Source organism: Micropterus salmoides, unplaced genomic scaffold (assembly GCF_014851395.1).
Source record: "Micropterus salmoides isolate LMB-PRFRI ecotype aquatic unplaced genomic scaffold, ASM1485139v1 Ms_hic_scaffold_1, whole genome shotgun sequence".
NCBI lineage: Eukaryota > Metazoa > Chordata > Actinopteri > Centrarchiformes > Centrarchidae > Micropterus > Micropterus salmoides.
The window spans coordinates 56794918-56820958 of NW_024040040.1; the positions used below are offsets into that span (position 1 = coordinate 56794918).

Consider the following 26041-nt stretch of genomic DNA (forward strand, 5'->3'; position numbering starts at 1 on the left):
ATCTGCGCCTCAGTCTTTGTTTTCTGGCTACGTGTAAACCGGAGTCGGTTCTCTTCCAGTCTAGAAGGAGGTTCTGATGCACCTGAAGCTGGTTAACTGACAGCAAGAACACAATTAACTATTACAAGCACCTGCGTCAGTATATAAAGGCAAGTGTTTTCAGTCTGACCCACTCAGAACAGCCCATCCTCTGTATCATCACATGTGCTGAAACTAGGCCGTGAAGCTCCAGCTGATACCATCCCAGGTCCAGGACCCGGTCTTTCCACATATAGAGTCACAAGAAAGACTGATCTGAGACCTAAATATGTGTTCGTCTTTGTGTTCCTGTCTGTCAGATCCGATGCACGGACCGCGGCGCCTCGAGGTTGTCGACATTCAGTCCAAACAGGTGACGGTACGATGGGAACCATTTGGATACAATGTGACCCGCTGCTACAGCTACAACCTGACTGTACAGTACCGCTACAGACCTGCAGCGGCCCCCAGCAGGTAAACACAGGGAGGGGCCAGGTAGAAAAGATCAGGGCCCACAGGTAAAGTCAAGGAGAAGCCAACCGGCACACTCAGAGAGTTTTTAATTCTTTATTTATACAGGGAAATCCTGTCTGAGACCAAGGGCTCATTTACAGAGATGCCCTGGATTACAGGTACAAAACAAAGAGTGTAAACTTACAACTAGACGAACAATCTTGTTTAAAGAAAGTTAAACACGTACAGAATAGGCAAGTACAAAAGCAGCTTGGGAAACAGAGTCCAGACTTTCTAAAACAGAAGCCGGAGCATGCATTTATGTATTATCACCTAATCTAGCACCGACATGAAAGTGGCCTGAACAATGTCACGTCTATGTTTAGATCATAAGCGTGTTTTATTTCTGTAAAAAAAAAACAAATCTGATTTTTAATTGTTTTTACCTACTCAAGTATCTAACCAGATATCAACATATTTGTATGAATAAACACATTCTAAAACTGAATTTTCCACTGTGGTAAATTTAAAAGAATCTGCACTGTTCCCAGATACTTAGTTTTATTTGAATTTAAAACCAACAAAGATCTATGAGGGACATCTGGAAAACCTGTGTAAGAGAAGGAGCTGCCGTGTACAACACTTTGTCATCTGCATAAAAGCAAACATTACATTTCCTCATAAGATTAAAAATGTAATTTATATATTAAATTAAAGGAAGGGGCCGTCACAGATGGAGGGCTGACAAGCCAGCAGATAAACATGGGGAGGGGCTACTCACGGAGGGGTGACAGGCGAAAAGAGTAGGGGCCACGAGGTAAATTAACCCATCCCACCTCCCCCTGTCTCTCCTGCAGGGAGCCGGTGAAGGAGGAGGTGGTGTACGACACTCTGAGCACCGTGCCGCAGCACGTCGTACGTAACCTTCCACCGTTCACCAACGTCAGCCTGAGACTTGTCCTGAGTAACCCCGAGGGACGCAAGGAGAGCGAGGAGCTGCTGGTGCTGACGGACGAGGACGGTAGGACTTGGACGTGTTGTGTACCTGCTGAACAGGAGACTTTAAAGTGTGTTGAACCTGGAGGTAGATGAAGTTTGTAAATCTTTCTGTCTCAGTTCCCGGAGCCGTCCCGGTGGACTCAATCCTCGGCAGCAGCTATGAGCAGCAGATCAGTCTGAGCTGGAGAGAACCGCTGCAGACCTACGGACTCATCCGGCAGTACGAGGTGAGGTTTTTATTTTGGTTTGCAAGTACTGACACAATCATTTTTACAAAAAGAAAGCAAACAACAACGAAGGAAAGAATTCAGGTAAAGACAGACTCCATTACCCACAATCCCTTGTGAAGCAGCCAGACATTAACGTTGTTTTCCACAGATCTCCTACAAAGCACTGAGCTCCTTCGACACAGAGTTCGACCTGTCCAATCAGAGCGGCAAGGTGTTCAAACCGGCCAATGAGACGAGCCATGTGTTCACCGGACTCTACCCAGGCTCCACGTACTCCTTCACAATAAGAGCGTCAACAGTTAAAGGCTTCGGACCCCCGGTCATCACCCAGTTCACCACCAAGATCTCAGGTGAGTGTCATAGGAGTGTTAATTTCAAAGGCACAAAACTAGATCTCTACAGGGTCCAAACCACATCACTGGTTACCTCAGTCCTGAAGGGTCTACCAATGTGCCAGCCCCGGGGACCCCTAATCTATGCACAGCCTCTGTTTCTGACTATTATTAATGTTTCTTATTGGAAAGTCAAACAGCTCAGTCCAAAGTAAGGGTGCCTTTTTCCCCGATCCTAATCCTAATCCCAATCCTGGTCACAGCCCCGATCACAAACCGGATCCTAATCCCAATCCAAATCCTGACCCCGAACCTGATCACTAACCTTAACAAAGCAGTCATTTTAACCCAAACCATGTTTCAGTGTCTCTTCTTAACGCAGTGCTTAGCAACAGTTCGGAACAATGATCAGACTTGTTAGTGTTGTTGTAGAAGAAGTAGACAAACCTCTTATTTTGTCAGTTCATTTGGATCCATCAGAGGTGGAGGATCAGTGGTGTCTCAGACCTCCTCCAGTGTTGAGACATGGTCTCTCAACCCTGGTGTAGATGCTTCCTTGACACCTCTTTCAAACCATCCATCTTCTCTGTCTAAAATGTGCACCTGGTGGTCCTCAAACGAGTGTCCTCTGTCCTTCAGATGTAAGTAGACTGCAGAGTCTTGACCTGAGGAGTTGGCCCTTCTGTGTTGAGCCATGCGTTTGTGTAGTGGTTGTTTAGTCTCCCCAATATACAGGTCTGTGCATTCCTCACTGCATTGGACCGCATACACTAGATTGCTTTTCTTGTGTTTGGGTGTGCGGTCTTTGGGGTGGACCAGTACCCACAGAGGTTAAATAGCTGGGACTCCCTGCCAGTCAGTCAGAACCAAAGAAGTCTCTCAAATGAGGGACGAAATGTCTTTGAGTTTCTTTGTGTTTGAACATGTTGTAACACGGACTCTGTCCTCCTCTCAGCTCCTCTGATGCCGGCGTACGATCAGGAGTCTCCTCTCAATCAGACGGACTCCTCTGTCACGGTCCTGCTGAAACCAGCTCAGAGCCGAGGAGCTCCAGTCAGGTAACTCGCACACAAACACTCACAGCATCAGTCTTCAGCTTCATGAAGCTTTCATGACTGAAGCGTTAAACATTAAAATGTGACATGAATCTCTTTGAAGGAGAAACTGGAACTAAAACACTCCGTCCTTTAAAACGAGGCTTTATCTTCTGCTGAATATTTCTTTCATGTACCAGGAAAAGGCCTCAGTGACACTAAAAGTGCTTACAGGAGCTGTACACGCTAAAGAGTACGAGTGCATATTCAAACAAATGAAAAGTTTAATTTTTTATTTCACCTTTATTTAAGATACCGACTGAGAACAGATTCTCATTTGCAACGGCGACCTGGCCAAGATCAGGGCGTGCAGGACAACATGTCGTTTAAATACGCGAAGAACAAAAAGCAATAAAGAGTCTGAAACAATACAAAGCGCAGGAGAGAGTCTATGTACAGTTTGTGTGAGGTGAGAGGGAGGTCAGTACAGTAAAGAGTGGGTATGAAGAAGATATGATAAGTGCCAATATGCCAATTAGGCGAGACAGAGACAACAAAGGAGAACGACGTAGTTTTGTCATTTCATTATTAAATGTTTTTCACACAGAATGAAAGTGATGAAACGTTCAAGTGTTTCCAGATATTATGATGAAGAATTCAGGAGCCTGCGGTTTAATGGGGAAACTCTGGATCTTTTTTCTTTTACAGTGTTGTTGTGTGTTAACTGGCAGGAAAACCCCGACTGATACAGAAGGATGCACTAAAACACGCTCAGACCACTTCAGACATCTTTGAATCTGTAGTCTAAACTTTAAATGGAGACAATTAAAACAACTGTTAGCACAAACTTTTTACAGCTGACACACCCAGAGGGAGGCAGTATCCGCGGTAACAGTCGTCATGTCAACAGCTGTCTGCTCTCCGTCGTTGGCTGTAACGAGGGATTTGGTTAATTAACGATCAGCAGGCGGGGCTAATCAGAGCCTGCTGCTCACACCGAGGATTAACAAGGGATTAACAGCTAATGTGTCAATCACACGCACACACTGAGCGCTGCCTTTTGTGTGTGACGGGAAACGCACACGCTTCAGTTCGTCTCTATTTATTAATGACAGTTTAGAACAATAGCAGCTTTCATGTGGTGGAACGAGCTCTCAGGGAGCACACAATATATTTGTCAAGCTAACACCCAGAGTCCTGCTGTGTGCGCAGACGTCTGAAGAAACCTGGGAATGCCCGTATATAATATACAGTTTCTGTGTGTCGTCAGGGATACTAGAGTTTCTACACACAGAGACCAAGCCGGATCCTCCAGGAGGACGTAAACTGGATCTTATTAATGCTGCAGAGAAGAGTTAAACTTTCTGCCACGTGTCAGCGAGCATCATGGCGTTCTGTCCAAGCAAGGTTAAAATCAAGGGCCTCTGGACCCTGACGGACTGGTGGGGAAACATGAACCTCTGTGGGGTCAAGATGATCGATACCGCTGGCTCTTCAGCGCTCCTGGTTGTTGTACCGATCATTGTGGTTGTTGGAGCCCCTGGAAAATAAACACACGTTCACTTTGGCCTCATGGCTTCTGGTTAAATTGAGTTGAAACAGCAGTTTACCTTCATCTGAAGGACAAAGGACACTCGTTTAGGACAACAATGTTCATTTTCTGGTCTGAAGGAGGAGTGAAAGAAGCCATTTACACCCGTGTGGAGAGACCATCCCTCAACGGGGCAGCAGGTCTGAGGCTTACCCCCCACCTACAATAAAAGATCAACTAAATCATACATCTAAATGGCCTTAATACATTTTTACTCGTGCTGATGAGCTCATTTTATTTCCTACAGATGATCTAGACTGACTAAAGCTTTGCTGCGCTGTGGGTTCATCCCAGCTCGCACTTTACAAGAAGCGTGTACATATGACAGTGACCATCCACGTTAAATAACAGGCAGCTGTAGTGTACTTTATTAACTCAAAATAATATTGGTATAAAAGATGTAAATGATGCGGCTGTTAATCAAACTGTGCAGTTCTGCTGTCTAAGATCTTCCTGTAGACGTTCCTCCACCATCCACAGGTGACTTGATGTTTTCCAGGTGGCGCCCGACTCATTCCTGTGATGGAATATGTCAGAAACATCAATAATTCAGGCGTCTGTGTCGTTGAGCCCGTACAGCATGCTCACTGGAGACTTCCTCTGACTTCCCGTCGGCTCCTCGCTCCCGCGAATAACAGAAAATGATTTACTGATTCGGCTTTTCTCTCCAAACGTTGGTCAGGTCAGATATTCCTGATGAAGCAGAGAGTCTTTCAGAGGGAGTTCTGTCACTTTTGAGAGATCGATAAGAAAAAACAAACAGGGCAGCTGGTGGGATGTTCAGGTGGCCTGGGAGAACAGAGCGCTTATATAAAACGCATGCAGACACGCTGGCTGGCCGTGGTGTTTGTGGACCACTGAAAAGAACAAAATGGATCATTTCAAGCGAATCCAGATTTATGTTTTTCTTTTTGTGCAGGAACAAGACCGGAGATGTAAAGAGTTTGTGTGAGAGACGTGCACTGTGTTAATTGACATGATAGCTGATGTGAAATCCATCAGATTGAACAGATGCTGCTCGGAGATACGATTTCATGTTTGTGTGTTTATATTTAACTTTGCTTTTGTTTCTTCTGACATCAGAGTGAGTGTCGGCCCTCGGGCACACTAACACACACTGTGCAACACACTGTGCAACACACTGTGCAACACACACTAACACACACTGTGCAACACACGCCAACACACACTCTGGTTTATAAGAGCCTCGGATTGCAGGACAAAAGGTGTTGCTGCGGGCGACCTGCAGCTGTAATCAGATTACTGTCACACACACAACAACAAGTGCTGCGATGTGAGCGTGGAGAAATGTGATTGGAGACGGGCTGTCAAAGAGCAAGAGAGGAAGAAAAAGAGATAAAGGGAGACAGAGAGAGGGAAGTGAGGGGGAGGAGAGAGAACGACCAGAAAGAAAAGAGAGAGAAAAGCAGAAGGCGGTGGAAGACAGATGATTGAATCTTTTCTGTTCGTTTCTGTGGGGATTAAACAATACCGCAGTGTGTGTTACTGTGTGTGCATCTTCCTGTCCTCCTTTAGTTTCCTGTCCAGCAGGAAATATGACAATACAGCAGTTTCACCGTTCACATCCTCGATGTGTGTGTGTTGTGATATATGACTTCTGTCCTGAATCTGGTTCCCTCGTGAAAAACACAACTATTGTTTCCAGCGTCCCTCAGGACACAAACACTGTGTGGAAAGTCACTGTGTTGCGTTCAGGTGCAGCCCAGTGTTTCTGTGGACTACAAACACACCTGCTGGTGGAAAAGTGTCCCTCTGCTGTTGACTGGTCTTTGGTGTCATTAGATTCAGTCAGTGGAGTTTAATCGAGTCAGCAGAATCAGTAAAGTAAAGGAGGCTGTAAAATAGAGTTGGTAGAGTTTCCATTAGGGCTGCCTCGACTAAAGATTTTCCCACTCGTTAGTTCAAGCCATTAGTCGACTAGCCGTCGCACGTTTATGATATAAAATAAATATTTTGGGGCATCAGATTATGGTTTGGGTTCCAGGCTGAGACCGAATGTTATCAGTAACAGTATTAACGCTGTGCTGCATTACAGAGAAATATAAAACCATAGTAATGAGCCTTCATTTTACAAGCAGAGTCAGTAGAGTGTTCGTAGAATCCATAAAGTTTTGTAGTGTCCCTAGAGTTTTTGTAGAGTCTGTAGAGTGTTTGTAGAGTCAGTATAGTTTTCGTAGTCAGCAGAGTTTTCATGGTCAGTCTTTGTAGAGTCTGGTGAGTTTTCGTAGAGTTTTCATAGAGTTCTCGTAGAGTTCGTAGAGTCTGCAGAGTTTTCATAGAGTATGTAGAGTTCTCATAAAGTCAGTAGAGTCCGTAGAGTTTTCATAGAGTCCTTGTAGAGTTCGTAGAGTCTGCAGAGTTTTCATAGAGTATGTATAGTTCTCATAAAGTCAGTAGAGTCCGTAGAGTTTTCATAGAGTTCTCGTAGAGTTCGTAGAGTCTGCAGAGTTTTCATAGAGTATGTAGAGTTCTCATAAAGTCAGTAGAGTTCGTAGAGTTTTCATAGAGTTCTCGTAGAGTTTTCATAGAGTCTGTAGAGTTTTCATAGAGTATGTAGAGTTCTCATAAAGTCAGTAGAGTCCGTAGAGTTTTCATAGAGTTCTCGTAGAGTTCGTAGAGTCTGTAGAGTTTTCATAGAGTCTGTAGAGTTTTCATAGAGTCCATAGAGTCTGTAGAGTTCTCATAAAGTTTGTAGAGTCCGTAGAGTTTTCATAGAGTCTGTAGAGTCTGTAGAGTTTTCATAGAGTCTGTAGAGTTTTCATAGAGTCTGTAGAGTCTGTAGAGTTTTCATAGAGTCTGTAGAGTCTGTAGAGTTTTCATAGAGTCTGTAGAGTTCTCATAAAGTTTGTAGAGTCCGTAGAGTTTTCATAGAGTCTGTAGAGTCTGTAGAGTTTTCATAGAGTCTGTAGAGTTTTCATAGAGTCTGTAGAGTCTGTAGAGTTTTCATAGAGTCTGTAGAGTTTTCATAGAGTCTGTAGATTTTTCGTACATAGAGTTTTTGGTGGAGGTACCAGTCGTTAGAGTTGCCATAAAATTCTCTAGATCTTCAGTCTATCTTCTCTTTTTGCTCAGGAGACTGAAACTTTAATGAAACTCAACGGAAGTCATCAGGAAGCTTTGAATCACCAGGGCAACAAGCACCGTTCACGAGTACTCCTCTTTTCAGCCATACAGACCGACAGCTGGTCTTTCTTGTCCTTTAGGGAACTAATTCTGCTTTAAATTTATTTTCCATTATTATCAGTTGACAAACAAAAGTCTGGTTTTTCATTTAGATCTCAGACTCTCTGTTTCCACTTGTTTTCTGTCCTTTGCCCATATGAAGGGTTTAATACCTGCACAGACAGGACGGCGTGAATTATCAGTTTAATGTCAGACTGTTAAAGTCACAGCCTGTACATGGAGAGAGTTAATAAAAATGAAGGAGAGAGTGATGGAGCGGAGGAGAGACAGAGCTGACCTTTCTGTGGAGCTGAATAATGAACCAACAGATGGGTGAGAAGAAGGCAAGAACACTTTTATGTGTCGAGTTGTATGGGAATAGAAAACCGGTCAATAGTCTCCAGCCCCTCAAACTCAAAGCTAAAAAGTCCATAAAGTAGTTAAAAACAGAATGGTCCAAATGTTACTGTACACAGTGTGGCTCCTACATTTCCCATAATGCACCTGGGTAGTGTCTTTCATTAGAGCCTGGTAAACAGCCACGTCCTTCAAACGCCACACCTTTTTGGTACAGCGTGACACTAACCAACTGACCGACTGACTCATTAACAAACCGATTTGTTAACTAGGCAAATGACAACTTAACATACTAGCTAACTTACTAAGTAAGTTATCTGACAGACCGACTGAGATAGTCGTTTACTATCTAACTAACTGACTGCTGCCTAAGTCATTAGTTAACTGACTACCCCATGAGTTATCTACCTAATAATAAAAACTAATAATTCTCTTGCAGTTACTTTAACTGGGAATTTTGTTTACAGCCTGCTAGTTATGTCACTGAGATTCAGTTCAGTTTTATTTATATAGTGCAAAATCACCACAAGAGTTATTATCTCAGAGCTCTTTAATGTCACCACATTCAAAGATCTCAGATATTAACTTACTTTATCGCTCTGTAATTTTACTCTAAACTACCAACATAAGCCCGGGGGTGAAATAAACCAGACTTTTCCTTTAATGACAAGAAACTCTGTTCACCTGTTTCTGTCTGTCTGCAGTAAGTACCAGGTGGTGGTGGAGGAGGAGCGCCCCCGCAGGCAGCGCAGAGGTACTGCAGAGATCCTGCGCTGTTATCCGGTGCCCATTCACTTCCAGAACGCCACGCTGCTCAACTCCCAGTACTACTTCAGCGCAGAGCTGCCGATGAGCGAGCTGAGAGCGCCGATGCCCTTCTGTATCGGTCAGTCACTCACACAGGCAGCTAGTTAGTTAGTTATCTAGTTAACTTGTATGTTAGTCAGACAGCTACTGTGTTAGTTCATTCATTAGTTAGTGAGACATCTACTGTGTTAGTCAATTCGCTAGTTTGTTAGCTAACTAGTATTTCAGACAGCTACTGTGTTAGTTCATTCATTAGTTAGTGAGACATCTACTATGTTAGTCAATTCGCTAGTTTGTTAGCTAACTAGTATTTCAGACAGCTACTGTGTTAGTTCATTCATTAGTTAGTGAGACATCTACTATGTTAGTCAATTCGCTAGTTTGTTAGCTAACTAGTATTTCAGACAGCTACTGTGTTAGTTCATTCATTAGTTAGTGAGACATCTACTGTGTTAGTCAATTCGCTAGTTTGTTAGCTAACTAGTATTTCAGACAGCTACTGTGTTAGTTCATTCATTAGTTAGTGAGACATCTACTATGTTAGTCAATTCGCTAGTTTGTTAGCTAACTAGTATTTCAGACAGCTACTGTGTTAGTTCATTCATTAGTTAGTGAGACATCTACTATATTGGTTAATTCGCTAGTTTGTTAGCTAACTAGTATTTCAGACAGCTACTGTGTTAGTTCATTCATTAGTTAGTGAGACATCTACTATATTAGTCAATTCGCTAGTTTGTTAGCTAACTAGTATTTCAGACAGCTACTGTGTTAGTTCATTCATTAGTTAGTGAGACATCTACTATGTTAGTCAATTCGTTAGTTTGTTAGCTAACTAGTATTTCAGACAGCTACTGTGTTAGTTAGTTAGTTCATTTATTAAACGGAACGGTTTCTTAGTTAGACAGCTACAATGTTAGTTAACTTGATAGTTGGTTACACTTAGTTAGTTAGTTACAATGTTGGTTAGTTTGTTAGTTGGTTACATTTGTACTTTGTTACTTAGTTAATGTGTTTGCTGGTTAGCTAGTTAGTTGGTTAGTTTGTTAGTTAGTTAGTTGTAAATATAAAATGTAGTTAGTTAGACAGCTACAATGTTAGTTAGTTAGTATGCTAGTTTCAGAAGTGTGCCTTGTGGTAACGTGTTACCTGTGCCTGGCTGTCTGTGTGTGTGCAGGTGATAACAGGACCTACAGCGGTTACTGGAACGCTCCTCTGCTGCCTCATAAGAGTTATGGGATCTACTACCAGGCTGTTAGCACTGCTAACGGGGTGAGTTCACCTGTCCACAGGTAACACGTACACACATCACAGTTCTGATATCGTCAGCTGTTAGCAGTTAGCATGGATGTACAGACAGCTATCACCGGATTACTGTGAAAACATCTTAAAAACATAAAGATTCTCAGGTTCTGCAGCCTTGAGGAGCTTTTTTTAGTTTGAAAACCTGCAGAGCAGAGAAACAAATAGTTTATTACGGAGGAAACAGTGGCTGAATTCTGTTCAAAGAAACGACAGGCGTCAAGACATCCAATCACACCGTGCAGCCGAGCTCGCCATCAGCCCTGTGACAGAATCACACATGTATGTCACAACAAAGGGCTCACATTGTTCCACGGCTCCCGCCACTCTTTCTGTCATGGAACGCACAGAGACCGAGGTCGCACACCGACAACGTGCACACGTATACTACAAACACACGCTGTACCACACACACACTGTACCACACACACACACACACACACACACACAGTTTAATAGGAGTGGAGATAGTTCCAGCAGCCTGACCAGAGACACTAATAGGCTGCAGTGAGGGCTGTGTGTGTGTGTGTGTGTGTGTGTGTGTGTGTGTGTGTGTGTGTGTGTGTGTGTGTGTGTGTGTGTGTGTGTGTGTGTGTGTGTGTGTGTGTGTCTGTGTGTGTGTGTGTGTGTGTGTGTGTGTGTGTGTGTGTGGTTTTTTGTCACGTAAGTGTGTAAAAACAGATAATTGTTCACTGTTACACACACAATGTTGTTTGTTAATTATTGACGCTGGGAGGTTTAATTGGTGTGTGTGTGTTGAATAATGCAGCGACAGTAGTGCTTTTTACTGTCGCCACACCGCAGAGACACACCACCGCTGTGTGTGTGTGTGTGTGTGTGTGTGTGTGTGTGTGTATGTGTGAGCATGAATATTCATGAGCTCTTGTGGTTAATTTGTCGTCTGTTTGTTAAAACCAGAAAGACACAAGATGTTCGCTCTCGCCTTTCACCAAAAACACTGTGTGTGTGTGTGTGTGTGTTGCTTGTTAAATGCCAGCACAGGCACTGATCCACAGCCATTTTCCTTCTGTCCGCTCTGTTTACGACGCTCGTGTGTGTGTGTGTGTGTGTGTGTGTGTTTCTGGAGAAAGTGTGCAGACGTGAAACCTAATATGTCGGCATCTGTGTTGAGAGAAAACTAATTTGCTGCTCTCTCTAACAGGAGACAAAGATCGACTGTGTGCGGGTGGCCACTAAAGGTAAGACAGCATTTTATTTTGAAAAGTGAATGTATTTTTTATGCTTCAATGTTTTAAACAGATTTCATGATTCTCATTTAAAAATGTTTGGGGTATATTTTAATTTGAAAGATGCTGTTTTATTTTGAAAGATGTTGAATAGTATTCCATTTTTTTAAGTTTTGAGTAGATTTTATTTTGAAAGCTGTAGATTACACTTTATACTGAATCTTGTTTGTGTCATTTAAATATGTATGATGCATTTTATTTTTAAAAGGGGTTCATTTCTTTGTTCTGAAAGTTGGAGAGTACATTTAATTTAGTTTTGACAGAAGTGTGTTTTATTATAAGATTTTAATTTGAAATATAAGTGCATTTTACTTTGAAATCATGTTGAGTATTTGGGTTAGGTTTTTTATACAGTATATTTTATTCTGAAATGTGTAAATATGGAATAGTTTGATGTTTACAGGAGGACATTTTATTTTGAAATGCTTTCAGTGAATTGGATTTTAAAAGGTAAAGAATAGTTTAATTCTGACAGAGTTCATTTTATTGTGACAGTATTTGGGTATAATTTACTTTTCAAATACTACAAGTATTTTATAATATTTTACATTGAAAGTTATTCAATACCATTTTATTTTAAAAGTTATTCCATAACATTTTATTTTGTCAAGTGGAGAGGAGATTTGATTTTGCACTGAGGTTAGCATCATTAGCTGTTTTGCCCCAGTTTCTGGTCTCTGCTGAGTCCCTGTTGAACTGTGCTGACTGCTGGACTGGATTTAACTACTAAAGTAGCCGCTAGCTAGCCAGGCAGCGGCCAGTCCATTCTGTGTAATGAGACACAGATGGCAGTTAGCTCTTGGAGCGCTAGGCTAATGGTTAGCGCTCTGCTCCCATCCAGTAGTATAATGGCTCACAGATGGCTGCTCGTCCCTGACACCTGTCCTTCACTCTGTCTGTCTGCATACAGACGGACACACACCACACAAATAAAACACACACTTAACTCTGCACTACACTACACTAACGCTAGGCTAACACAAGGCTAATGACTGGGACTATGGCTGTACAGAGAGCTGTTAAGGGCCGCAGCTAAACAAGCTAAAACACTGTCATCTCCCCGATGAACATCCAGGATTATCACACACACACACACACAGTAATTGACTGTTCTGGCTTTAATCAGCTTTTATTGGAGCACAGTTCTGGTGGCTAACGATACCAGATGCTGATTGGCTCTGCTGGTCCCCTGGCACCTGTCAGTCATGCTGCAGCAGCCAACCAGATCTCCCAGGGGGGGGTCCTGCCCCCCACTCTTCCCTTTCAGAGTACCCACAGTGCCTTGCAGCGCTAACAGTGAGCGGAGCTGATGTGAATGTAAAGGAGAGCTGAACGTCTGCTGAATGTTAACTGGACAGTTTAACACAAAGAAATAACAGATTCACGCTGAATGATTTCCTTTTATTCTGAAACACACACGTAAAGTCCCACAATCCCATTCACCTCACGCATACCGTTAATTCACGTGTCACCACACCAAAGGGAGGAAATACACATCTGGGAGCCGACAGACAAAATGAATCCTTTCTGTCGTATCTGGATGTACATAAATACATATACAGTATATCTCAGTGTCACCAGTATACAGAACAACTATTTCAATATACAGCATGTGTTTTTATATTCACTATAATATCTGAAGCGTGGCTATATTGGAATTAATTAATTAACCATCGTACATATTAAATAATAATATAATAGAAATTGTTAAACTTTATTTTATTTATTCAGTTTCGTTTAGCAGAGACAGTACCCATGAATAAAATGTTGATGTAAAAATCCCCAAAAGACTATTTTCCATCTGTACTTTGTGGACATTTACAGTTACATCGTCAGCCTAAAAACTGTTTTAAAATTCATTTAAATTAAAACATGTCAAATCCATGTGTTCATAAATACACAGGGGTGTGTAGTGAACAGCACGATCCACCAACATCAGAAACACATGTGTGTCTGCTACACGTTAGCTTAGCACAAACAAAGCAGATACTGACCTGAATGTGTACATATGCTAACATACACCCGGTGTGTAATATCTAATCCACTCTTTATATAAAGGCCGTGTGTCAGATGTTTTTGGTGTTATTGAACAGTTAGCACTGAAGCTAACAGCTGTGATTTCTGCGCCGCCTCTCTCTGAACGGCTGCTGCTCTTTCTTCTTGTTTGATTGCTCATGTCTGATGATTAATGGATTGATTGATTGGTGGGCTGATTAACGAGCTTCTCTTTCAGGTCTGTTTCTGGAAACTAAACTATGTCCCGCTGCCCCACCTCTGAAGTATAAAGACGATATAACAAAGAACCTGGACAGCAGGACGGTGCTGCATGTTACTAATCCTCCTGCTTCAGTACAAACTGCTGCTCTCTCTCTCTCTCTCTCTCTCTCTGCATGCCTTCCTGGATGATTAGCCGCTATAATCGTCACCCAGCTCACCACGCCGTACATTCGCATCGCGCCGGCGGCTGGCGACAAGCAGCTAACAGGTCAGAAACACACACTCACGTTACAGGTCTGTGTTCGTAACCCTTTCTAATCAAAGGACGATTTGTAATTCGGTGCTTATCACAGGACGAATGGCGTCCGAGTTCAATTAGTACGTCTGATTAATCCCAATTAACTGTTTCAATAATACCACTTTCTACAACACCAGTCCAGGACCCGCGTGTACATCTAAGCAATTGTTGCATGACCGCACTGGCTACTGCCCCCCCCACCAGGAAGTATGATGTTAACATGGAGTCAGCGAGGTAGACGTGAGGTTAGCCTGAAGAAAAGTTAAAAACATGATGATTCTCAGGACGCGTCTGTCTGACTCTGCAAACAGGACGCCAAGTGTTTTTAAAGCAGCTCGTCAGCTCGGCGAGCTGCGTCTCTGTGTATATGTATGTATTTATGTATGTGTGTGTATTTATACACACACATACACACATACATATATTTATGTGTGATTCAATTCTGAAAATGGTGACGTTGGTACTGCGATGTGTCTGTGGACAGTCTGAGATTTATCCTCTTTTCATTCGTCTACAACAGACAGCAGGACAGGTGGGACGCACACACACACACACACACACACACACACACACTTTCATTCACAGCTCGTAGAAAATTACATTTAAATATTTACCAGCCTGAAGGTGGAAACTTTCCACACACACACACGCCATGCGTGTGTGTGTGTGTGTGTGTGTGTCACCAGCAGGCCTCAAACACACTTAACAGCTGTTCGCCTGACACGCACACACCTCCCACTCAGTGTGACTGGCTGAAGCCCCGCAGCAGAAAACAGCTTCACTCTCACATACAGCACAGCTTCTCCGTGGCCTACTGCGACACACACACTCACACACAGATACATTCTGTCTTCAAAGCGGTGTTTTCACAGCCTTTAAACTGAAAACAGCAGCTCTCTGCCTCCGAGGAGGCGATGATCTGTGTGTGTGTGATGAAACGATAAAGAGGAGCTGATAGTCGAGCTCGTCTGACCTTGAAGAGACGAAACAAAAACTGAGAAAATAAGGAAAACTGTCTCAGCGTGTCGGCCTGCAGATTTATTACACGGGAAACCAGTTCAGCTCACTGGACCACACTAAAGTGGTGAAACCGGGCCGGGTCCTGGCTTGGTTCTGGTTCTGTAGACAGACCAGGGTAAAACTAAACTGGTTAAACTGGTTTAAAGCTGTCATAAATACATGAAACACCAGTGAGAGCAGTAACACACACACACAGAAACACACACACAGTAACACACACACAGAAACACACACACACAGAAACACACACACAGTAACACACACACACAGAAACACACACACACACACACAGTAACACACACACACAGAAACACACACACAGTAACACACACACAGTAACACACACACACAGTAACACACACACACAAACACACACACAGTAACACACACACACAGAAACACACACACAGTAACACACACAGTAACACACACACAGTAACACACACACACAGAAACACACACACACACAGAAACACACACACACACAGAAACACACACAGTAACACACACACACAGAAACACACACACAGTAACACACACACAGTAACACACACACAGAAACACACACACAGTAACACACACACAGAAACACACACACACACAGAAACACACACACAGTAACACACACACAGTAACACACACACAGAAACACACACACAGTAACACACACACACAGTAACACACACACACAGTAACACACACAGTAACACACACACACAGAAACACACACACAGAAACACACACACAGTAACACACACACACAGTAACACACACACAGTAACACACATACACACAGAAACACAAACACAGAAACACACACAGTAACACACACAGTAACACACACACACAGAAACACACACACAGTAACACACACACAGAAACACACACACAGAAACACACACAGTAACACACACACAGAAACACACACAGAAACACACACAGTAACACACACACACACAGAAACACACACACAGAAACACACACACAGAAACACACACACAGTAACACACACACACAGAAACACACACAAACAGAAACACACACACAGTAACACACACACAGGAGCACACACACAGAAAAACACACACAGTAACACACACACACACAGTAACACACACACACAGTAACACACACAGTAACACACACACAGGAACACACACACAGTAACACACACACACAGTAACACACACACACACAGTAACACACACAGAAACACACACACAGTAACACACACACAGTAACACACACAGTAACACACAAACAGTAACACACACACAGTAACACACACACACAGTAACACACACACAGTAACACACACAGTAACACACACACACAGGAACACACACACAGGAACACACACACAGTAACACACACACAGTGACTGATGGCTGTTGTCAGGTTCTGAATTGGAAAGTGTTGTAGGTCTAAAATGACTCACACACTGAACGTTTCTCATCTACCGAGTCATCTGGAAGGATATTACACCTGGACACACACATACACCCTGCAGGTAATGGGTTTTTCATCCCGTCACATTATTCAGTCAGAAGGACTCTTCCTCCGTCCGTCACACGTCGTCTTCACCTCCCCTTCAATCTCAGTGTGTGGCAGGTGGCGCTGCAACACCTTCATCAATATTCTGATGAATCCAAATGTTATATTATTAATAATGAATGATTTATTATGATATCCAGAGTACAGGCAGCTTTTATTTAATTAAGGTGTTTGTCCTCAGAGGGTTAACGTAAGGTTTTTAGCAGTATTAGTATTCTGCACAAATACTTAACAGTAACCGTTTAACAGTAGTTAAAGGTAGTTAATGTTGGGTAATGGTTTCAGGTGCTGGGAGTTAACGGCAGTTCATGGTGACAGTAGTTAAATGTAGTTAGAGTTGGGTAATGGTTTCAGGTGCTGGGAGTTAACAGTAGTTCATGGTAAAGGTAGTTATTAAAGGCAGTTAATGTTGGGTAATGGTTTCAGGTGCTGGGAGTTAACGGCAGTTCATGGTAAAGGTAGTTAAATGTAGTTAATGTTGGGTAATGGTTTCAGGTGCTGGGAGTTAACGGCAGTTCATGGTGACGGTAGTTAAAGGCAGTTAGTTTTGGGTAATGGTTTCAGGTGCTGGGAATTAAGGGCAGCTCATGGTGACGGTACTTAAAGGTAGTTAATGTTGGGTAATGGTTTCAGGTGCTGGGAGTTAACGGCAGTTCATGGTGACAGTAGTTAAATGTAGTTAATGTTGGGTAATGGTTTCAGGTGCTGGGAGTTAACGGCAGTTCATGGTAAAGGTAGTTAAATGTAGTTAATGTTGGGTAATGGTTTCAGGTGCTGGGAGTTAACAGTAGTTCTTGGTGACGGTACTTAAAGGTAGTTAATGTTGGGTAATGGTTTCAGGTGCTGGGAGTTAACGGCAGTTCATTGGAACAGTAGTTAAATGTAGTTAATGTTGGGTAATGGTTTCAGGTGCTGGGAGTTAACAGTAGTTCTTGGTGACGGTACTTAAAGGTAGTTAATGTTGGGTAATGGTTTCAGGTGCTGGGAGTTAACGGCAGTTTATGCTGACGGTAGTTAAAGGTAGTTAATGTTGGGTAATGGTTTCAGGTGCTGGGAATTAAGGGCAGTTCTTGGTGACGGTACTTAAAGGTAGTTAATGTTGGGTAATGGTTTCAGGTGCTGGGAGTTAACGGCAGTTTATGGTGACGGGAGTTAAAGGCAGTTAGTGTTGGGTAATGGTTTCAGGTGCTGGGAATTAAGGGCAGTTCTTGGTGACGGTACTTAAAGGTAGTTAATGTTGGGTAATGGTTTCAGGTGCTGGGAGTTAACGGCAGTTCATGCTGACGGTAGATAAAGGTAGTTAATGTTGGGTAATGGTTTCAGGTGCTGGGAGTTAATGGCAGTTCATGGTAAAGGTAGTTAATGTAGTTAATGTTGGGTAATGGTTTCAGGTGCTGGGAGTTAAGGCAGTTTATGGTGACGGGAGTTAAAGGCAGTTAGTGTTGGGTAATGGTTTCAGGTGCTGGGAGTTAACGGCAGTTCTTGGTGACGGTACTTAAAGGTAGTTAATGTTGGGTAATGGTTTCAGGTGCTGGGAGTTAACGGCAGTTCATGGTGACAGTAGTTATTAAAGGCAGTTAATGTTGGGTAATGGTTTCAGGTGCTGGGAGTTAACGGCAGTTTATGGTGACGGGAGTTAAAGGCAGTTAATGTTGGGTAATGGTTTCAGGTGCTGGGAGTTAACAGTAGTTCATGGTAAAGGTAGTTATTAAAGGCAGTTAATGTTGGGTAATGGTTTCCGGTGCTGGGAGTTAACGGCAGTTCATGGTGACAGTAGTTAATGTAGTTAATGTTGGGTAATGGTTTCAGGTGCTGGGAGTTAACAGTAGTTCTTGGTGACGGTACTTAAAGGTAGTTAATGTTGGGTAATGGTTTCAGGTGCTGGGAGTTAACGGCAGTTCATGGTGACAGTAGTTAAAGGTAGTTAATGTTGGGTAATGGTTTCAGGTGCTGGGAATTAACGGCAGTTCATGGTGACAGTAGTTAAATGTAGTTAATGTTGGGTAATGGTTTCAGGTGCTGGGAGTTAACGGCAGTTCATGGTGACAGTAGTTAAAGGCAGTTAGTGTTGGGTAATGGTTTCAGGTGCTGGGAGTTAACAGCAGTTCATGGTGACAGTAGTTAAATGTAGTTAATGTTGGGTAATGGTTTCAAGTGCTGGGAGTTAACAGTAGTTCATGGTAACTGTAGTTATTAAAGGTAGTTAATGTTGGGTAATGGTTTCAGGTGCTGGGAGTTAACGGCAGTTCATGCTGATGGTAGTTAAAGGTAGTTAGTGTTGGGTAATGGTTTCAGGTGCTGGGAGTTAACGGCAGTTCATGGTGACAGTAGTTAAATGTAGTTAATGTTGGGTAATGGTTTCAGTTGCTGGGAGGTTACGGCAGTTCATGGTGACGGTAGTTATAGGCAGTTAGTGTTGGGTAATGGTTTCAGGTGCTGGGAGGTGACGGCAGTTCATGGTGACGGTAGTTAAAGGCAGTTAGTGTTGGGTAATGGTTTCAGGTGCTGGGAGGTTACGGTAGTTAAATGTAGTTAGTGTTGGGTAATGGTTTCAGGTGCTGGGAGGTGACGGTAGTTAAAGGCAGTTAGTGTTGGGTAATGGTTTCAGGTGCTGGGAGGTTACGGTAGTTAAAGGCAGTTAGTGTTGGGTAATGGTTTCAGGTGCTGGGAGGTTACGGTACTTAAAGGTAGTTAATGTTGGGTAATGGTTTCAGGTGCTGGGAGGTTACGGTAGTTCATGGTGACGGTAGTTAAAGGCAGTTAGTGTTGGGTAATGGTTTCAGGTGCTGGGAGGTGACGGTAGTTAAAGGCAGTTAGTGTTGGGTAATGGTTTCAGGTGCTGGGAGGTTACGGTAGTTAAAGGCAGTTAGTGTTGGGTAATGGTTTCAGGTGCTGGGAGGTTACGGTAGTTAAAGGCAGTTAGTGTTGGGTAATGGTTTCAGGTGCTGGGAGGTTACGGTAGTTAAAGGCAGTTAGTGTTGGGTAATGGTTTCAGGTGCTGGGAGGTTACGGTAGTTAAAGGCAGTTAGTGTTGGGTAATGGTTTCAGGTGCTGGGAGGTTACGGTAATTAAAGGCAGTTAGTGTTGGGTAATGGTTTCAGGTGCTGGGAGTTAACGGCAGTTCTTGGTCACGGTAGTTAAAGGCAGTTTGTGTTGGGTAATGGTTTCAGGTGCTGGGAGGTTACGGTAGTTAAAGGCAGTTAGTGTTGGGTAATGGTTTCAGGTGCTGGGAGGTTACGGTAGTTAAAGGCAGTTAGTGTTGGGTAATGGTTTCAGGTGCTGGGAGGTTACGGTAATTAAAGGCAGTTAGTGTTGGGTAATGGTTTCAGGTGCTGGGAGTTAACGGCAGTTCTTGGTCACGGTAGTTAAAGGCAGTTAATGAAAGTAAAAAGTATTATTTTTGTTAAAGATAGCAGTGATGTGTGATGTTTGAATACTGGTTAATGGTTTCAGGAGCTGCGACCAGGAAACCAGAACCAGAACAGGAGAAACAGTCGGACCACACAGTGAAGATCGCTGGAGGCATCGCCGGCATCTTGCTCTTCATCATCATTTTCCTTGGAGTCATTCTGTTGATGAAGAAACGGTAAGAATATCATACTCACACTATAGTAAAGAAGGTCTGTTTGTGTGCTTTCAGAAGCTTTTCTCTCTTCAGTCAATTTTTAAATGAGGTGTCTGCTTGTCTTTCTGCTCCTCATGAGTCAAAGCTTTTGCTGGATGGTGGTTTAGATAATGGCAGGTTAGTGGTTTGGTTAATGTCCCGGCTGTATTGACCAGAAACCCAGAACAAGAACTGGCAGTAAACGGGAAGTGGGGCTGTATGAGTTACTTATTATTGCCTGCAGTAGATGTTGGTTCGGAGAGTTGAAGCTACGCTGAGCTGCTGTGGACTGGGTCAGCAACTCACATGTTTTAACCACCTGAAAGAAGGCCCACCATCAGCTCGAGTGTACGCTTTATTTAGAATATTTTTAGCGCTTACCTGCCATCAGACATTTCCTTTGGAAATACATTTTCTCAACCGTAAAACTTCCAAGTGCAACTACTGTATAACACCGCCGATCAGCCGGGAGAAGGGGAGGTTTGACCAAATGACACTTTAGCCCTAAAGCCATAATTTAAGAATGAATTGGACGATTCCAGATGTCACCCATGTTGCCGGGAATGACACGAGTAAACAATAACCAGCACTGTCCAGGCTTTCGTCCATTTCACACATTCAGCCTGCCTTGTTCTGAATGTCAAGCGTCGTTTCAGTCACGTGACTGCAAGCAGCCTATCGCAGAGTGCCGAGCTGACTGCGGTCTCACCTGCAGTCCGTAGAGAAGCTCAGACATGCAACCTTCTCTTGGATACCTGTTATCAGCATGGATCATAAGGAAGTAACCACGAACTAATCGCTTTAGCGTCACTCCCACCGCCTCACAGCTCAGTTTCCCCGAGTTTCTCCTGTTTTTAGACGTTTTCATGTCCACCTATAACATCTGACAGTCTGACAGGATTCACAGCCATGGTAACAACGTGCAACGTCACCTTTTACTGACACATCAGGAAGCATCTTGTTGTGTCATGTGATCAGCTCAGCTCCTTGTGGAATAATTAGCAACAAATCAACATTTATGAATGTAGCATTACCCGTGGCTAACATTGGCAAGCTAAGAACACAACATGTAAGTAAGACACCCGAAGCTCTGGGGTCCGGGTGGACGTGATACTGACCTGTTGTATCAGCAACATCGAAGGTTTCTGACAGATTTCGGAATCACATGATGGGATTAAGATATTAAAGTTACTGTACACTTAGTAGTAATAGTACTACAGCTTCAGTACTTCTGATGTACTAATACTGTAATGCTGGTATTATAATATCTTACATGTTTATATCTTTACTGCAGATAAAGTTGCATCAAAGACACACACACACACTCAGTGACAGTGAGGATGATGAGGATGAATAATGGAGCAGATTGCAGCAGTAATCACCATTAAACTATATGTGGACCGACTTTATTCTCCAACATCAAACACACAACCCCGCTGGGACACAAACACACACACACACACACACTTAAACGCAGAGAGAAAAGCTTCTGTGTTTGGAGAACGTCGACGATAAGAGAGAAATTTAGATGAAAGAGCGTTTTATTCTTTGTTTTTTTCCAGTCGCCTCGAGCTGAATGGCTTCAGGCTACAGACACACACATTTATAGAAAGCCAGAGAGTGTGTGTGTGTGTGTGTGTGTGTGTGTCGGTACAACATGGAGCTTCAGTCGGACTCTTCTGTCGGTCGATCGAGCTCTGATCTCTCTAACAGATATTAGAGAGAGAGGTGGTTGTTCGGTCTCTAATGAGCTTTTTAATGTTGATGGGGTGCGTTTGATTTCCACTCTGTGAGCAGATGGAGGTCAGACTCATTACAGCAGGAGTGAAAACAGGAAGCTGCGTGTTTAAACTCTGGCTGGCTGCAGGGTGATCAGGGTTTTTGTAGCGCAGCGTGTTCCTACGCCCTGAAACAGCTGATAGTGGAGTGATACAGAGGGATAAAGTAGTCCTGGCACTCACCAAGACGTTTGAATATGTGGGAACACGGTCATGTTATTGTCTTCATGGAGACTTTGGTTCATGAAAGGATTCACATTCTGTTTTTAAAGATTATTTCAGAAGTGTCTGACAGCAATCAATAAATCAAACACTGTCACAACATGAATAAAATCTGTATCTGTGGTTGCCAGGCCGGTATTAAGCACGGCTGGCCTACCTGCCCGTCTGCCGGCGTGCTCTCACTGCACATGAAAATGTGTTTTGGCAACTCGTTCTCACTCCCAACTCATCACATATGGACACATGGTCAGGACCCGTCAGTGTGTGACGCACTGGGGAGCCCCTTAGCGTCATAACTGAAGAAATACTTCTGGGTGGTGATGACGAAGTGGTGTGAGAGACCCGGGTTCGAATCCACTGTGAGACACCAGTGTGTCCCTGAGCAAGACACTTAACCTTAACCTCGCTGCTCCAGAGGCTGCGACCTCTGACATATATAGCAGTGGTAAGTCGCCTTGGATAAAAGCGTCAGCAAAATGAATAAATGTAAATGTAAAAAAACAAACCTGAAGCTCACCAATTTTTGATGTTTCACAATGTTAATCACGTGCTGTTTTGTTAACAAGTAGTTATTATTATTATGACAGTCTCACCAGACGATGCATATTTTTTGTTGCCAACTTGACCGCGGAGCTCTAAATGTCAATAAATTACGCTAAAGGTTACCCAGGGTGTTAAAAAGTGACAAAAAAGGGGTCTTGACAAAGTGTCCATATGTGATCAGTTGGGAGGTAGAATTGCTGGTTTTGGGGTATTGACTTTGGGGGGGGTTCTGTTAGAGCTGTTTGTAGCTGGTTTCTCCAACATTACTTCCCCCAGCTTTAAGTAAAAGTAGCAGTACCACAAAGTAAAAATACTCTGTTACACAGTAAACAAGAAGTACCAGCAGAATGTACCAATGTTGTGTATTATAAGTTATGTTGTTGTTAAGATTGTTTTATTTGTAAGTCATTATCTTGTGCAACAACATAAAAATCTAAACTGTTGATTTGGGGGACGATTTCCTTCTTGATCATTCATGAGCAGCTCGGCCACCTGACTGCAGGCGAGCCTTATGTTATACTGCAGTAGTATTAAAATACTACTGCAGTAATATTAAAGCAAACTCACTTTAGTTTCTAACAGCTCTTTTGACAGCAGCCATGTTGGAAATAAGATCCCAGAACAGCTCGGACTGCAGACAGACGGCCGAGCTGATTGATGAAGAGTCTGTCTTGTCTTGGACTGGACAGGTGTACCTAATAAAGTGGACTTTGGGTGTATAGCTACCCTCAGGATCGGGATCTTTTACAAGCGTCTACACAAAGGAACCAGAACTCAAATGTGTCCCCTCCCCTCACACTTTGACTGACACCTTGTGCCAGCCATTCACCAAGCTCCGCTCCTCCACCTCCACACTGAATAATTTAACTCATCTGTTCTGTTTTTCTCTCCAAGACATTAATCTGTTGTTTTTCCTTTTTCTGTTTTTCTGTTTTTCTTTCCCTCCATTCCATCCCTCCCTCTGCTCCGCCCACACCACTCAGACGAAGAAATTATCACTCCTACACTTACTACCTGTGAGTAACCTGTTTAACCTCTGACCCTTCACCTCAACATCAGAACACCTGAAACACCTGAAACCCTGAGCTCTGCCTGTACCCCTGCTTACCCCAAACCTCTGACCCTGAACCTCTGACCCTGACCCTGTACCCCTGCTTAACCCAAACCTCTGACCCTGACCCTGTACCCCTGCTTACCCCAAACCTCTGACCCTGAACCTCTGACCCTGACCCTGTACCCCTGCTTACCCCAAACCTCTGACCCTGATCCTGTACCCCTGCTTACCCCAAAGCTCTGACCCTGACCCTGAACCACTGACCCCTGCTTACCCCTGAACCTCCGATCCCGAATAATAGACTTTTAGTGCGAGTCTAAACCCATTTGTTTACCCTTTCTACCCCTGCCCTTTAGCCCCTGACTTACACCAGCTCTCTATGTTGACTAACACGTCTTAGGGCTTGTGTCCACCAAAGTGTTTTTTACCAGCTGAAAATGCCATATGATATTCGGGTGATACATATATATATGATAGATATATGATATGATACATAATATCCGTAGAGGTGATGTGCTGCAAGTAGGCAACCTAATTTTACTGAATATAAAAATGTCACCACAAAGTAGGGTGGGCCTACTTGCTCTGGCCCTTGCTCTGCATGAAAAGAAGGCTGAAACATGTATAGTGAGGGGACGGACACGCCGTACGTGGGTTCATGAGATTTTGCGGGTGAGGAAATAACTTGGCAAGTAGGCACATTGTTTCGTTCCAGAGCTGAGATGGCTCAGTGTGGCGTTTGTCCCGGCCCTCCTGCACTATGATGGGACGGCTAGGTAAAAACTGACATTGACGAGCGTTGCGTTTCACCCAAAGTTGAACATTTTTTAACGCCCAGTGTGGAATAGACGCCCTCGTCACCCTGCTAGCATTTTTAACATGTTGCAAATATGCTCTGCTCCCAGTGCAATTAATTGAAAAAAGACTCTGGCCTCAGGAAAAAATGCTTTGGTGGACACGGGCCCTCATTTCATGTCATCAGAATATCGAGTTTCTAACTTGTAAATAGGATTCATGTCAACTTCCAAGTTGTAACTGCGACTGGGAAACTCTGATTTATCCGACTTGGTGCTGAGCATACAAACATGGAAGCTTTAGATCAGGCTGGTGGCGTCAGATGTTTGTATCACTCTACAAAGTAAACCCAAATGTAATGGATAGAGTCTCATGTATTGTCAAAGCTCAGCAGCTTAATTGCCACATGACCAGCTGTGTATTCATGCAACCATCTTGATGACATCATCCCATGTGAGGTGAATGCAGCAATTCTTTTGATTGTGACCCCTGACCCCCTAACCATGCATTTACCTTTAGCTAACCTGACCGCAAGTCTTTACCTGTACCTTTACACTTAACCATTGATCCTTTACCCCCTCCCTCCCCTGGTGCTGGTTAGATTAAGTGTCCCTCTGTTGGTTTTCCAACACATTCTCACTCCCAAATCATTACATATGGACGCTTGGTCAAGACCATTGCTTTTTAACTCCCTCGGTACCCTTTAGTGTCATTTTTGGACGTGTAGGGTTCGGCAGTCAAGTAAGTAACAATACATATGCAACACCAGGTTAGACTTTCAAATTTAAACTAGTGGTTAATGTTGCATGTTGGTCAGGTTTAGGCACCACAACCACTTGGTCAGGTTTAGGCACCACAACCACTTGGTCAACTTTAGGCACCAAAACCACTTGGTCGGGTTTAGGCAGCAAAACCACTTGGTCAGGTTTAGACATCAAAACCACTTGGTCAGCTTTAGGCAGCAAAACCACTTGGTCAGCTTTAGGCAGCAAAACCACTTGGTCAACTTTAGGCACCAAAACCACTTGGTCAGGTTTAGACATCAAAACCACTTGGTCAGCTTTAGGCAGCAAAACCACTTGGTCAGCTTTAGGCAGCAAAACCACTTGGTCAGCTTTAGGCAGCAAAACCACTTGGTCAGGTTTAGGCACCAAAACCACTTGGTTAGGTTTAGGCACCAAAACCACTTGGTCAACTTTAGGCACCAAAACCACTTGGTCAGGTTTAGGCAGCAAAACCACTTGGTCAACTTTAGGCACCAAAACCACTTGGTCAGCTTTAGGCAGCAAAACCACTTGGTCAGGTTTAGACATCAAAACCACTTGGTCAGCTTTAGGCAGCAAAACCACTTGGTCAGGTTTAGGCAGCAAAACCACTTGGTCAGGTTTAGGCAGCAAAACCACTTG

The 26041-nt window shown here is 43.4% G+C and overlaps 1 protein-coding gene across 1 annotated transcript in view; it reads left to right on the forward strand.

Moving 5' to 3' along the window:
- Positions 1-338: 338 nt before the first annotated feature.
- LOC119887943 (receptor-type tyrosine-protein phosphatase mu-like) overlaps positions 339-26041 on the forward strand; it is a gene marked incomplete at its 5' end in the record, with an annotated part of 69740 nt that continues 44037 nt past the window's right edge. The window contains 11 exon segments of the mRNA XM_038698486.1: positions 339-492; positions 1329-1492; positions 1588-1697; positions 1849-2050; positions 2988-3090; positions 8902-9083; positions 10179-10273; positions 11466-11502; positions 13961-14035; positions 20093-20225; positions 23770-23802. Of these exon segments, the coding sequence (XP_038554414.1) occupies positions 339-492; positions 1329-1492; positions 1588-1697; positions 1849-2050; positions 2988-3090; positions 8902-9083; positions 10179-10273; positions 11466-11502; positions 13961-14035; positions 20093-20225; positions 23770-23802 (1288 nt within the window).